Below are 14,354 nucleotides of genomic sequence, written 5' to 3'. Positions count from 1 at the left end.
GTCTACTTCTCCCTCTCCCTCTGACCTTCCCTGACTCATGTGTGTGCTCCTTCTCTTTATCTCTCAAATAAATAATATCTTTAAAATATATGTATAACATAAATATTATATATATATATGAGATGCCATCATAGAACACTGAGTTTATTTGAGACCTTATCATAGAACACTGAAAACATTTGTATACTTTTTTTTTAAACTACATGTAAATGATGTACATCGGGCAGTTTCTATTGAGTTTACTGTGTTAACACGACATAATTTTAAATGACTAATTACTTAGCATGCTTATGAAAAAGGACACCTCTATTATTAAAATAAGTATAGGGGGATCCCTGGGTGGCGCAGTGGTTTGGTGCCTGCCTTTGGCCCAGGGCGCGATCCTGGAGACCCGGGATTGAGTCCCACGTCGGGCTCCCGGTGCATGGAGCCTGCTTCTCCCTCTGCCTGTGTCTCTGCCTCTCTCTCTCTCTCTGTGTGACTATCATAAATAAATAAAAAATTTATTTAAAAAATAAAATAAAATAAAATAAATATAAATTACCAAGTTACTCTAGAATATAGTCATGTTCAAACTTTAATATCTTCCACACCTGAATTCTAGATCAAGATAACTAAATGGCCACATAAATTTATATCCTCTCCCTCCCACAACCATGCTGAAGGGATAATAAAAAATGTTTTTTTTAAGTAACAGCATCAATCACAATTACAAAGGATCAAGGACAGTGATTTGAGCAAATACATAAATGAGCATAATTATGTAGACAGAACCCTGACTGTACTTCCACCATTTCCGCAGTAACAGGTGGTGCCCCTCCCATATGGGCCCGAAGGTGGAACTCTGACCTCTGTGACTTCCTGAAGTAAACAAGGCAGTTTCCCTCCCCAGGGGAGTCAGTGGGCAGAATTATGACCTCTATCTTTCTCCTGCAGTAAAGAGGAAGTGCTTTCTGCATTAGAAACTGTAAAATTTGTAGAAACTGTTGGAGGAACTCTGATTTCTACACTCTACCCAGGCAGGAATGAAGCAGTATACCACCTCCTCCCCTGGTGGTGCTCAGGATACTGCAGGATTGAGTCTTATCATCTGGATAACAAACAAGAGTGGCAGAGAGAAGTAGCAAAGCACAGGCTTTATAAACTAAATTAACATTTGAAACACAGCCCACAGAATGAGCCAGGATGTGTACTCTGAATCTAAACAGGTTGACTACGTGCTAAAATAAAAAATTTAATTAGAAACTAGTCATAAAATAGAACACTAAAAATGTCCAGGAAACTGTTCAAAATTACTCATCATGCAAAAACCAGGAAAATCTAAATTTCAATGAGCAAATACAATCAACATAGTGCAATGCCAAAAGGACAGGGAATGTGGAATTTTTAGTTAAGAAATTTAAAGCTGATGTCATAAACATGCTCCAGGAAGTAATTATGACTACTCTTGAAAAAAATAAAAAATAGAATATCTCAGCAAAGAAATAAAAAATGTAAAAGAGGAAATAACCAGAAATTTTGAACTTAAACAAACAAAACCTTCATAGGGAAAGAACAATAGCAGGATATAAATGGCAAAGAAATTAGAGAACTGAAAGTTATTTTAATAGAAATTATGAGCAACAAGGAAAAATAGATTTTTAAAAATGATATGAACCTCAAAGATCTGTGAGACAATGAAAGAAGATATAACATGCATGTCATCGGGGTCCCCAAAAATGAGGAAAAAAGAATGTGGAGCTGAAAATATATTTAAATGAATAATGGCTGAAAACTTTCCAAATTTGTCATAAGATATGACTACAGTTTCAAGGAAGCTCAGAACATCCCAAAGAGGATAATCTCAAAGAAATCTACACCCAGACACATGAAATTCAAACTTCTGAAAACTCAGGACAAAGAAAAATGCCTTAAAATTCAGCTAGTGAGAAAAAGAACACTGGATTGCTCTTCAGAAACCACAGAAGCCAGAAGGATCCAACTAGTTGTCAATGCTGAGAAAAAGGCCTGCCAACCCACAACACTATATCAAGTGTTATGAAATAAAACATTTTTAGACAAGGAAATGCTTGGGTGGCTCATTCAGTTAAGCATCTGACTCTTGGTTTCGGCTCAGGTCTGATCTGAGGGTTGTGAGATTGAGCCCCATGTCATGCTCTTTGCTCAGCATGGAGTCTGCTTGAGTTCCTCCCTCCTTCTTCCACAGCCTTTCTCCCCTGCACTCTTTCTCACTGAAATAAATAAGTTAAAGAAAAAAGACATTTTTGGACAAAATAGTTAAGATAATTTATCACCAAGAGACCAGTACCAAAAAAGATGGTGAAAAGAAATTAAAAAAAAAAAGAAAGAAATGCAATAAATCTTAGGACATCAAGAATGAAGAAAGAGCAAAGAAAAATATAAACACATATGACTAAATACAATAAAGTATTCTTCGGCTTTTGAGCTTTAAAAATTACATTTCACATTTAAAAGCAACATTTATGAGCAGGTTCTGAATATGTATAATGAAAATATCTAGATAGCTATGCTATAAAGAAAGGGAAAGAAAGGGCCTCAAATCATGGAAGAGTGTCTATATTCCAATTTAAGTGGAAAATGCTGCTATTACTGGTTTATGATAAGCTAAGCATGTATATTTTAATCCCTAGTGCAACCTCTAGAAAACAAAAGACCTCTACTCTGAAAATTATAAAACATTGATGAAAGAAATTGAAGATGACTCAAACAAATGGAAAGATATTCCATGCTCGTGGATTAGAAGAATTAATTTTGTTAAAACGTCCATGCTACTCATGGCAATCTACAGATTCAACGCAACCCCTATCAAAATACCAACAATGCTTTTCACAGAACTAGAATAAATAAATAATAGTAAAATTTGTATGGAACCACAGAAGACCCCAAATAGCGAATGCAATCTTAAGAAAGAACAACAGGGCAGCCCGGGTGGCTCAGTGGTTTAGCGCTGCCTTCAGCCCAGGGTGTGATCGAGTCCCACGTCGGGCTCTCTGCATGGAGCCTGCTTCTCCCTCTGCCTGTGTCTCTGTGTCTCTCATGAATAAATAAGTAAAATCTTAAAAAAAAAAGAAAGAAAGAAAGAAAGAAAGAAAGAAAGAAAGAAAGAAAGAAAGAAAGAAAACGAACAACAAAGCTGGAGGTATCACAATCCCAGATTTCAGTAGACTGCAATCTATGGAAGTCAAAACAGTATGGCACTGGCACAAAAATAGACACATAGATCAATGAAGTGGAATAGAAAGCCCAAAAGTAAACCCATGCTTATATAGTCAGTTAACCTATGAGAAAAGAGGAGGCAAAACTATATAATGGGGAAAGGATAGTGTCTTAAATAAATAGTGCTGGGAAAACTGGACAGTTACATGTGAAAGAATGACATAGGATGACTTTCTTACATCATACACACAAAAAAATTCTAAATGGATGAAAGACCTCAAAATGGATTAAATGTGAGACTTGAATTTATAAAACTCCCAGAGGAAAATATAGGCAGTCATTTTTTTTACTTCAGCTATAGAAACATTTTCTGGATATATCTCCCAAGGTAAGGGAAACAAAAGCAAAAACAAACTATGGGACTATACCAAAATAAAAAGCTTTCCACAGCAGACAAAACTATAAAAAAAAAAAAAGGCAACATACTGAATGAGAGAAGATAATTACAAATGATATATACAATAAGGAGTTAATATCCAAAATATACAAAGAATTTATAAAAGTCAATAACAAAAAATAAATATTCCAATTGAAAATTTGACAGGGACTCTAAATAGATATTTTTCCAAAGAAGACATACAGGTCAACAGACATAGAAAAAGGTGCTCAACATCACTAATCACCAGGAAAATGCAAACCAAGACCACAATGAGATATCACTTTACATGTGAAAGAATACCTAGGATAAAAAAGACAAGAAATAAGATGTGTTGGAGAGGAGAAAAAGAAACCCCTGTGCACTGTTGGTGGGAATGTAAATTGGTGCTGCCTCTGTGGAAAATAGTATGGAGGTTAAAAAATTAAAAATAGAAATGCAACATGATCCAGTAATACCACTACTAGAAAAACAAAGAAAACAAACACTAATTTGAAAAGATATATGCACCCCTATGTTTATTGCAGCATTATTTACAATAGACAAGATATGCAAACAAAGTATGTCCATCAATATATGAATAGATAAAGAAGATGTGGAATACACACACACACACACACACACACACACACACAGAGTGGAATATTACTCAGCCATAAAAAAGAATGAGATCTTGGCATTTGTGGCAACATAGATAGACCTAGAGGATATTATGCTAAATGAAATAAGAAAGATTCCATATGATCTCACTAATACATGGAATCTAAAAAACAAAACAAATAAACAAACAAATAAATAGAGTAGAAAGAGACCCATAAATACAGAGGACAAACTGGTGGTTACCAGAGGGGAGGAAGTGGAAGGACGAGAAAAATGGGTGAAGGGGAGTGGGAGATACGGGCTTCTAGTTATGGAATGAATAAGTCATGTGGGTAGACAAAAATAGTACAGGGAATATAGTCAATGATATTGTAACAACATTTAAGGTGACAAATGGTAGCTACACTTGTGGTGAGCAGAGCATAATGTATAAACTTATTGAATTGCTGCTATCTTACATACCTGAAACTAATGTAACTTGTGTGTCATCTATACTTCAATAACCTTTTAAAAACCTGTAGATTGGACCAATATATGAATATAAGAAATGTACCTTTAAGCAAAATGCCTGAAGAAAGCATTTAGAGGACTATAGCTTCTTACATTTTTTTACATACACTAATGAATTTCCTAAGAGGATGGGGCATGGGATGCTCCAATCTCAGGACTCTAGAGAAAAATGAAGCAAGGACAGGTGAGAATAAACTGTCAGGGTTTCAGATATGGTGTAGAGTAAAGGCCTCAAAATGAGTGTTTTTAACGTTACAACCAAAAGATACTCAGGTATTGTCTGTTGTGTTCTAAAACAAAAAAGTATTATCTAAGTACTCCATATGTAAGCAAATTATCATTCATATAACAAAAGAAAATAGACCTCAATATTTAAAATTACCCAAAATATACAGCATATATATATCCTATATAAATAAAATTCTAGATTGCATATTCCAGCTGAATTAAAAATGAATCAAAATAAAATACTCAAGAGAGGAGAAGGTGTAGCAGGATAATAAGCACTAAACCCTTTTTTATAGAGAATAAAGGATACATAATTATAAATGTGTTCAAAGATAAATACCAATAAAAATGTTTATTCAAAAAGCATATATGCCAAGGAAATATTAAAGCAAAAGAATATTAGGTGGATCTTGTTCTAAAAAATCAAAACAAACGATAAATTCATAACAATTAAGAAAAGAGTGCTTGGATTGCTAAATTGGTTGAGGGTCAAACTCTTGATTTCTGCTCAGGTCATGATCCCACAGTTGTGGGACTGAGCCCCACATCAGGCTCTGCACTGGGTGTGGAGCCTGCTTGGGATTCTCTCTCTCTCTCTCTCTCTCTCTTCTCCTACCCCTCCTGTCCCATAATCCCCCTCACTCTCCCAAAAAACAAAAAAGGACAAGAACAATAGAAGAAAATAGAATCCAGAAAGAAACACAAGTCCATATTGTAATGTAATGTATGATCAAGTGGTTTTTTAAATTAGGAGATAAACGGTAAACCGTTCAATATATAATCCTGGGGCAATTAGCTGAGACTTCAAGTAAAAAATAAACCAGGTCTTGCAGTAGATAAACAAATCAAAGGACCAATTTTAAAACATAGCTTAAAATAATAGATAAATAAGGGGAAATATTTTTATATTCTTGAGATAGTGATATATTACTTTATTAATTTCTAAAATTTATTTGAGAGAGAGTACATGGGTAGGGAGGAGGGGCAGAGGGAGAAGAAGTGAAGCAGACTCCTCACTGAGTAGGGAGCCCCATGGGAGGGGGGGGATCTATGCCAGGATCCCAGGATTAGCACCTGAGCCAAAGGCAGATGCTTAACCGGCTGAGCCACCCAGGCCCCCAGTGATATCTTACTTTAAATCACATAAATATCCTACACTCAATAAAGAAAAATAATGACATAATTGACTAGATAAAAATTACAAAACTCAATTTGGATGGAAGATGTAAGGTTAAAAGAAATTTCAAAGCACTTCTTCTACACCCACATTATGTGATTATCTGCAACATATAAAAGAACACTTGCAACTGTAAGTGTTAACAAAACCTTAACCTGTTTTATAAGTAGGCACAACATAGGCAATTCAAGAGGTGTATAAGGGATATACAGATTTGACGTGATACTGGAGGACTGTGCATCAGAACTTGGTAGGAATCAAGCAAGTTTGAGCAAAGGACACACAGCAGGGCCATGTTGCAGGAGCAGTGGGACACAGCATTGCCACCATCTCTATATGTCCCTTCATCTTCACACCTTCACGTAAGAATAGTTGCTGGGCAGGAAGCACCCAGTGCATTGATCAGGTGCTTTTCCCCTGGTGCTAGTAAGAGGCAGAGAGAGGAAGGATCTGTTCCTTTGGCTTTCAGAGAGGAAGGCAGTAGCAATGGGAAAGAGGGAAGGAAGGAATAAATGAATGAGAGGACACTAATAGTGTTGAGAATGTACTCTTTGTCAGAACTTTCTCTAGATTCTTCTACATGGTCACCATATTTTATTTTCATCTGTATTCATTCCATGTCATATTTGGTGTCTATTATCTTGAGTGATGTGGTCCCTTTGCCTCTGTGTGCAATGGATCCTAAAGGGTCTGTGGACCAACAAGTAGATTTAGAAATGCTGAGAGCCAGTCAAGCTTTTTCTTTTTTTAGTATCACTGAGCAGGAATATGGTCTGGCACTTCAGCCACCAGCACCAACAAATTGCTCACAAAAATAATCCACATGTAACAAGTTGTATCTCAGTGCTCAACAGCTTAGTGGCAGCTCCCACAAGCCATTCCTCAGGTGAGATGAGTGAGCAACCAGAAGAAGCCACTGGACATCAGGCGCCTCTTCTCCCAAGGACTACCTTATCTAGACTCCTTAAATGGTTGGTTCAGAATGAAATTTCAAATTGTATTAAAATATTTTTTAAAATTCTGAATCCAAGTGGGTTTGGGCTTATGAGGAATCAGTACAAAGAGAAATCAATCACAGTTTCCTTGTAAAATGGAATGCAGCGTTAATAAATGTTGGCCTCTGTCCAAAAGGAAATTTGCAAAGAAGGAAGGATGTCAAGAAACAGAGAAAGTAACTAACGGGGTTGGTTTAATAGTCTACTGATGCTGCTTTGTAATTCTTAATGGTTTTGAACTCACTCCCATCTCAAGTGTAAGCAAATGTGTGGAAGGGGAGAATGGGAAGCAAATACCCAGGCATGTGAGCTCCTCATTCTTCCCACATTTGCCTTCACTCTGTAATCTCTCAACCTTATCCACAGTGCATCCACCTTCTAATACCCTATCCTCTCTCTCACCCCTTAGTGCACATTAAAACTTTGAACTCTTGTCTGACAAATCTGCCTTCTGATTGGTAAATACGGAAGATAAAGGCATTTAGGAAATCATTTTCTCTCCTCATAAAGTTTTGACTTTCAAAGTCTATTATCTTGCAGTGAACATCAAAACACCAAAAGTCCTATTTTAGAGATCAGAGGCTAATATTACCTTCTTTACTTTTACCTTTCTGTTGTAATGAGCCCATCAATTCCTAAGCATTGGCTTTTTAGTATTCCCCATCCCAAGAAAAGTGAATGGCTCTGGCTCACTGGGGGAAAAGTCATGCTCTTAGATATATAGAATGGAATGATTAACTTTTCATACTCCCCCACATCCTCAAATGTTCAAAAGCATTCTTCTTTAGTGACCAAGATCAGCTTCATGGGTATACAACCTGTATAGTTACAAGGAACATCACACTAAGAAGGAGCCCGTTTTTTTAAGTGTTGCTATCATCTAATAATTTTTTAACAAGGAGCCCTGCAAATAATATAGCTGTCCCTGCCTCTGAGTCTGGGCCTTTAGAAAGACCACTCCATCAACAAAAACTCAAAGGTGTTTCATAGTCGAGTGTTGCTAAACGTGGTGTGAGCCTACTTGCCTTATTAACTAGGGGATTTTTAATTCTCTATTTCTATTATTCCTTTTGCTCCCTTTCAGGCAGAAGCAAAAACTTTTTGTCATGGTAAGATTTGTTAGCATGAGAAGAAATCTCAAGTTCAGGGCAAAGATTGGGTGGGACCAGGCCTCTGAGTAGCAGCAAATACCAGGAAAGAAAGAACAGACCATGCTCGAACACTCCCTCTGTTCAAGAGTTCATATCACATCACAGAGAGAGGAGGAAAGAAGAGAGCCCTGTGCATCACCTACCTCCCCAGCCCACCTGCCTGGGAGGACAAAGAATGCAGAGGACCACCCCTCCATGTTCCAAGATACACCAATGTAAAGAGCATGTGGGTGTCACAAGACAAACAACGATGTTTGTTATTGGTCCCAAATTACATATGTAGGGCACGTCTTCCAAGTAACTGCACAATTGATGTCCTGTATAAACTGCACGATCTTGTATTAGCCTAGGAAACAGCGTGTAAGACAAATATATGTCAATATGAAGGACACATTTTAATGCACATGAATGTGAACTTACTTACCATCCAGTAAAGTTTCACAATATACTTTCCATAGCTATTGAATAAAGGCACATGACCTTTCACAGCCTTGCACAGAGAGTAGATGTGTTCCCAGGGCTTCCAGGTAAGAAGAGGAGGTTCTGCTGCAGTCCCTTTAAAATAATTGTTCAAAGTAGTTCCATTGAAGATCTTCCACACTGCATAGATTTCGCTGATAATCCATCTCATCAGCTAGAGACAAAAGCCACTAATGTTAATCAAGTGTTTTCAGTTGTTGGTATGTAATCTAGGAGGGAACCAGTCAAAAATCTACTTCCAATGGTAATATTAAATTCTGCACATAACATGCTCCATATTTTGATTTCTGACTTACAGAATAAAGTTGTATCTATTGCCTTTGTTGTCAGGAAATATAGTCACAGTACAAGTGAAAAAGACTTAACGCTAAATACACTCTTAGGGAAGAGCTGTTATCCAGAGTAAACTATCAGCAATTTGACATTGACCTCCTTTTGACATTGATTTTCATTTCAGCTTTGAGGGGGGTGGGGTGGGGCGGGGAGACTGAATGCTTCTGAAAGTTGTCATAATTTTATTTTGGAATTAACTTTTTATAAATGATTAAGTTACTCATCTGTAAATGTTGAGAAGTTTGAGAAGAAAATTATCTCTTTTATGTTGATAGGATCAGCTCGACAATGAATGAGATATGAGAAAGAATTAAAATTGCACACACATTTAAATATTCCCTAAGTCTCATATTTCATATGCCAATCTGTACATACAGAAATGCTCTAAGTAAAACTCCCACTTGCAGAGTTTTCAACAGGCAGCAAGGCACAGTGGGGAGCTGAGCTTCAGAGCAGAAACAGAGACCAGAATTTGGATCTTTCTTCATATCCTTCTGCTCTGGGGCATGTCATTTCACTGTCTCTAAATTGCAGTTTATGTAGTGCAGTCTGTAAAATGCAGATTATACTATCTATTTTTCAGCATTTTATAGGTAATAGAAATAATGCATTAAAAATCTCTGCGTCACAGTGGGTGTTAAGTAAGATATTACCCTTAGTAGTATCGGATTTTCTGAAATAATCATCTCATGTTTAATTGCCTGGTTGATAAGAAGATTAAATACTTGAGACTAACCTTATAAGATTCATGTTTTCCTTAATTTACATTATCTAGGACATTTCTTCAAGTTTAGTTTAGTTGAAAAAGGTAAATCAAATATCTTCTTGTATGTATATCTGGGAATTTTGCTATTGAATATTTTATACTTCCTTAAAAAAATGAAAAGCTAAAGTCTATGCATGCTTTGGATCATCAGATGAGCATATTTTAGCCTAAAATATAAAGTATAAAACAATTTAGAGATAACATTACACTAACCCATACAAGTTGAAGAAATCAATTGTTTTTGTTTTTAAAGAAATCAATGTTTTGACCTTAATACTGGTCAAGATATTTAAGATAAGAAAAACAAAATGTTTGAATCAATAATGACTATTCTGACTGGGTCAGAATTTTTTTCTGGAGGACGCCTGGGTGGCTTAGCGGTTGAGCATCTGCCTTCGGCTCAGGGAGTGATCCTGGGATCCAGGATTGAGGCCCGCATAGGGCTCCATGTGAGGAGCCTGCTTCTCCCTCTCCCTGTGTCTCTGCATCTCTCTATCTCTCTCTCTCTCTCTCTCTCTTTCTGTTTCTCATGAATAAATAAATAAATCTTTTTTTAAAAAAGAGGACGAATTTTTTTCTGGGAGAAAATAATTTTTTAAAAATTGCCCTGCTTCTGATATAACCGCCTTAGGGGAGTGGAACAGGTCTGTTTCTGATGGGTAAAATCCAGAGTGGAGAGATGTTTAGGGGAGATTTTCCCTGCATTAGCAACCCAAACAACATCAGGAAAACCTGCTCTTGAGCACAGTACAGAGCAAGTTCCACAGCAACTTGTCAATTGTTAGGCATGTAAAACAAGAGCAGAAGTGCTCTCAGATTATGAGATCCCAGCTACCATAGGTCTGTGGGAAGGAGAATAGGGCACAGCAATGCTAATACTAACATTTTCCCTCCATTAAACTCAATTGAAGAGGCTTCTCTTCCTCTTTGAAAATCTAGTGTATAAAATCCTGAGTTATATCAAAACTTAGAGGTGAGCAAAGGAATTGAAATTGACCGTCGGAATTGTTTGAAGCAGGCCTGTGAGTTATTCTGCAATTACCTTCAGTTAAAACTTCCCTACATACCTCACTGCAGAGTAAATGTTCATTTGCTGAAAACAAGTCAAACAGGATTTCATTTTTCACAACTACTGGAGCCTGAAATTAAAATATATATATAAAAAGGAATATTACTTCTTAGGAAAAATAAAGGAAATGTAGCTGAATGAAATAAGAGTTTCATGTGATATAAACAAGTCAAACCTGATTTAATTCCTCACAACCAGAAGAATTAAAAGAAAAAAAAAGCTCATTATTCCATAAAATAACCCTGTTGGAGCTACAGGTGACATTCACTTAATAAGGTAATGCCTATCAAACACAGCATTTTCATATACAAATGAAATGTCGTAAGATATAATATATGCAGATAATCTCAGCATGCATACACACACAATCTCAGAGTTTAAAAAATGAATTGATATTTAAATTAACCTTTCAAATTAAACCTGAAGCTTAGTTAATACATGCTAGCAGGAAAGATATCTTCATCCCTTTGATAAAAATATTAGGTATGACAGGTTTTTAAAATCTTGGCCAATTTCAAATCCTCTTATATTTAAAAAATATCATTTGATGGTCATTATTTAAGTGGTACATACCTAAAGATGATTTTATGTATTTAGACCACTAAGGAATAAACATAATAAGGGAAAATATGATTCACAACAGGTTTTTAAAATTCATTAAAATTCATATCAAGCTTATATACTTAACATATAAAATTAACATAAATCTGGTTTTGATTAATAAAACATTTTCATGGAAACTAATACCACCAACTACTCTCAATCACATATGGTAAGTAGCATCTTGAAAACTCAGTAAAATATTTTATGTCCAAAAAATTAACCCAAAACTACCTTGAAGGCTTGAATTGAATCTTATGTTTATAATTCATGATTACATATATATATTACATATATATAAATTGCATAAAATATTTTATACAAAAATACATATTTAAATTCCAGTTTGGCTAATTGCACTTCTAAAATGCCCATACTCTTTGGCAACATTAAAATTGAGTATAGATTAAATAAATGTTGAATAACTAAAATTTGAGGAGTGAAACTTAATAGTTGCCTACCAACAAATGTAAAGTAGAAACTGACGGTGTGTAAAAAACAGCAAATATTAAGTAGAAGTCTCTATGGAGGTCTCTATTCCCTATGCCTGTACCCGAGACAGAATACATCTTTGGACATCTTACGTCTGTTCAATATAATCAACGTTCAAGGGCCTGAGCAATCAATACCGGATTCTCAGAAATAAATCTGATCATTCCCTTAGTGGTCAGGGCTTGTTAACCTCCTCAGTTGGAATAGTCCATGTTGATTTTGGTTATCCTAAATCCAGGCTTTTTAGTTTTTTCATAATTTAGCTTCTCTCTGACTTAAATCATGTCCACTTGATTTCACAAAAGACTTCATCTTTTGCTTAGAGTAGAATAGAGTAAATCTCACACAGAAAGGTCATTATTGTTTTGCTAAATTTTTATCTAACCTTTATATATGCCCACATTTAGAGAGTTTCAATGTAAAACGTATTTACCACCATTAATCTGGACATTAGAACTTGAAAAACACTATTCTGAGGTTTTCCTAGTTAGCTAGACTTTTGGTTGTGACTGTTCTGGTCCATAGCCCAAGAGAAGTCTGTGCACAGGATCAAGAAAAAGAATAAAGAGTGCAGGAGTGCAGAGGTGCTGAGATGGGCAGAAGCATTATGATAAATGTAGAGAGAGGTGCCATTAACAACATGGATGAATTTATAATATAAGTGTATCTCTCAGAACTAAGATATGTTAAAAAGAAAAAGAGATGGTATAAAACTTTGCCACTTATTCACATTTGAAACACTCTCACTGCAGGGAATTAATATCCTTTATTTTCATGGAATGTAAACTCTCAACTTCCATTGCACAGAGCCTGAATATTATTAATAATACATTATTACTAAGTGCACTTTATTAACACCATAGAATTTATATTCTTCATGTCAATATAATCTAACGTTACAAGTAATTTAAAGGCATGGTTCATGTACATTCGATTTATATTATTTAAAATGTCTTACAAGTAGGCATTCAATAAATATATCTTCTCATTTTCTCATTTTCCCGAATATCTTTGAATTTCAGATTATTAGACTCAACTAGTAGCTGTAATTGGAAATACGGTGGATAAATTGCATTAGTAGCAGTGCTTATGAAGGCTAAAACTTTTAAAGAATAAAATTACTTTAAAGGGAAAGTCTGTCAGAAATTAAGGAATAACTTCCCAAACATTTTAAGCTATGCTTTGATATCACGTAGAAAAGGAAAATTCAAGACCCTAAACAAAAATTTCAATATTCTCTTGGGAGCCAGTAGAAGAAATATTAAACTATGCTGACAAACATTTATTTCTGTTAAATACCAAGAAGTAATTCCTTTTTCTTACTGAATACCATGTGAAAAATTTACCCTGAATTGTTTTTAAAATGAGAATTTTCACAACTAAGATATTATAGCCCATAGTTAATATGTATTTTATTTGATAGTGAAGATATTTCTTACCTGATTAATTAAAAACTCCTGTGGACGTTTCCAGTAATAAATTTTCAGTGATGGTGGTAATTCAATCTTTCCTTCAGGGTCTTCAAAAAAATGCTATATAAAAAATATATTGATTTTTTTCTCCATACGGTTTTATTAAAATGAAAGCAGCTTAATCCTAATAAAAATTAGTAAGCACATAGATTCGATCAGTAAATAAGCATTTTAGAGCAATTTGTGTGTTTGCTCTCAGAGCTAGTTCGTGGAGTATTTGGTGAATACTGAAGTTAATCATACTGTATTTAATGAGAAACTTTGTTGAGTAACATTTTATTGCAGAAGAAATAGTCCAAACAAGCATGAGCTGCTTCGAAATGTGAAGTAGGTATAGTAGGAAGACAATTTGGATGAGCCAGATATGGACATATTTTGCACTAAAAATATTGTGATTTCTTTTGTTTACCTGAATAAAAAGATTTTTTTAAGAATCATAAATATGATATTATGCCAATGAAATTTGTACTTTTGATCTGACTTTCATTTATTAATTTTTAAAATTAAACATCATTGGGACATAATTATAGATTCACCACATCATATGTGAAATAATAGATTTCCTGTGTTCTCTTTAGTCAGTTTCTCCCATGGTAAAATCTTACAAAACTATAGTGCAATGTCACAACCAGGATACCGACATTGACATAGTCACGATATAGAACAGTTCAGCAGCACAAGGATCCTTCCCAGGCGCTTTTATGGCATACCCACCCTCCAACTTCCTTACCACCTGTTTTATCCCTACCACCTGGCAATCATTTATCTGGTCTCTCTTTCATTAATTTTATCATTTCAATAATGTAATATGAGGGGCACCTGGGTGGCTCAGCCAGTTAATCCGACTCTTGGTTTCAGCTCAGGTTAT

The 14,354-nt window shown here is 35.3% G+C and overlaps 1 protein-coding gene across 3 annotated transcripts in view; it reads right to left on the bottom strand.

Annotated features, from left to right (window-relative positions):
- The window catches only part of ADGB (androglobin), a 161,213-nt gene that overhangs the window by 118,562 nt on the left and 28,297 nt on the right, over positions 1-14,354 (bottom strand). For all 3 annotated transcript variants that reach the window (XM_077896299.1, XM_077896293.1, XM_077896289.1), the window contains exons 3-5: positions 13,454-13,546; positions 10,921-10,992; positions 8,699-8,908 (exon numbers count right to left, since the gene is read on the bottom strand). In XM_077896299.1, the coding sequence (XP_077752425.1) occupies positions 8,699-8,908; positions 10,921-10,992; positions 13,454-13,546 (375 nt within the window). The remainder of the gene's footprint in view (positions 1-8,698; positions 8,909-10,920; positions 10,993-13,453; positions 13,547-14,354) is intronic.

This window comes from Canis aureus, chromosome 1 (genome assembly GCF_053574225.1).
Source record: "Canis aureus isolate CA01 chromosome 1, VMU_Caureus_v.1.0, whole genome shotgun sequence".
NCBI classification, from domain to species: domain Eukaryota; kingdom Metazoa; phylum Chordata; class Mammalia; order Carnivora; family Canidae; genus Canis; species Canis aureus.
Note: the sequence above shows the minus strand (reverse complement) of the source record. Positions and strands in the feature narration are given on the sequence as shown.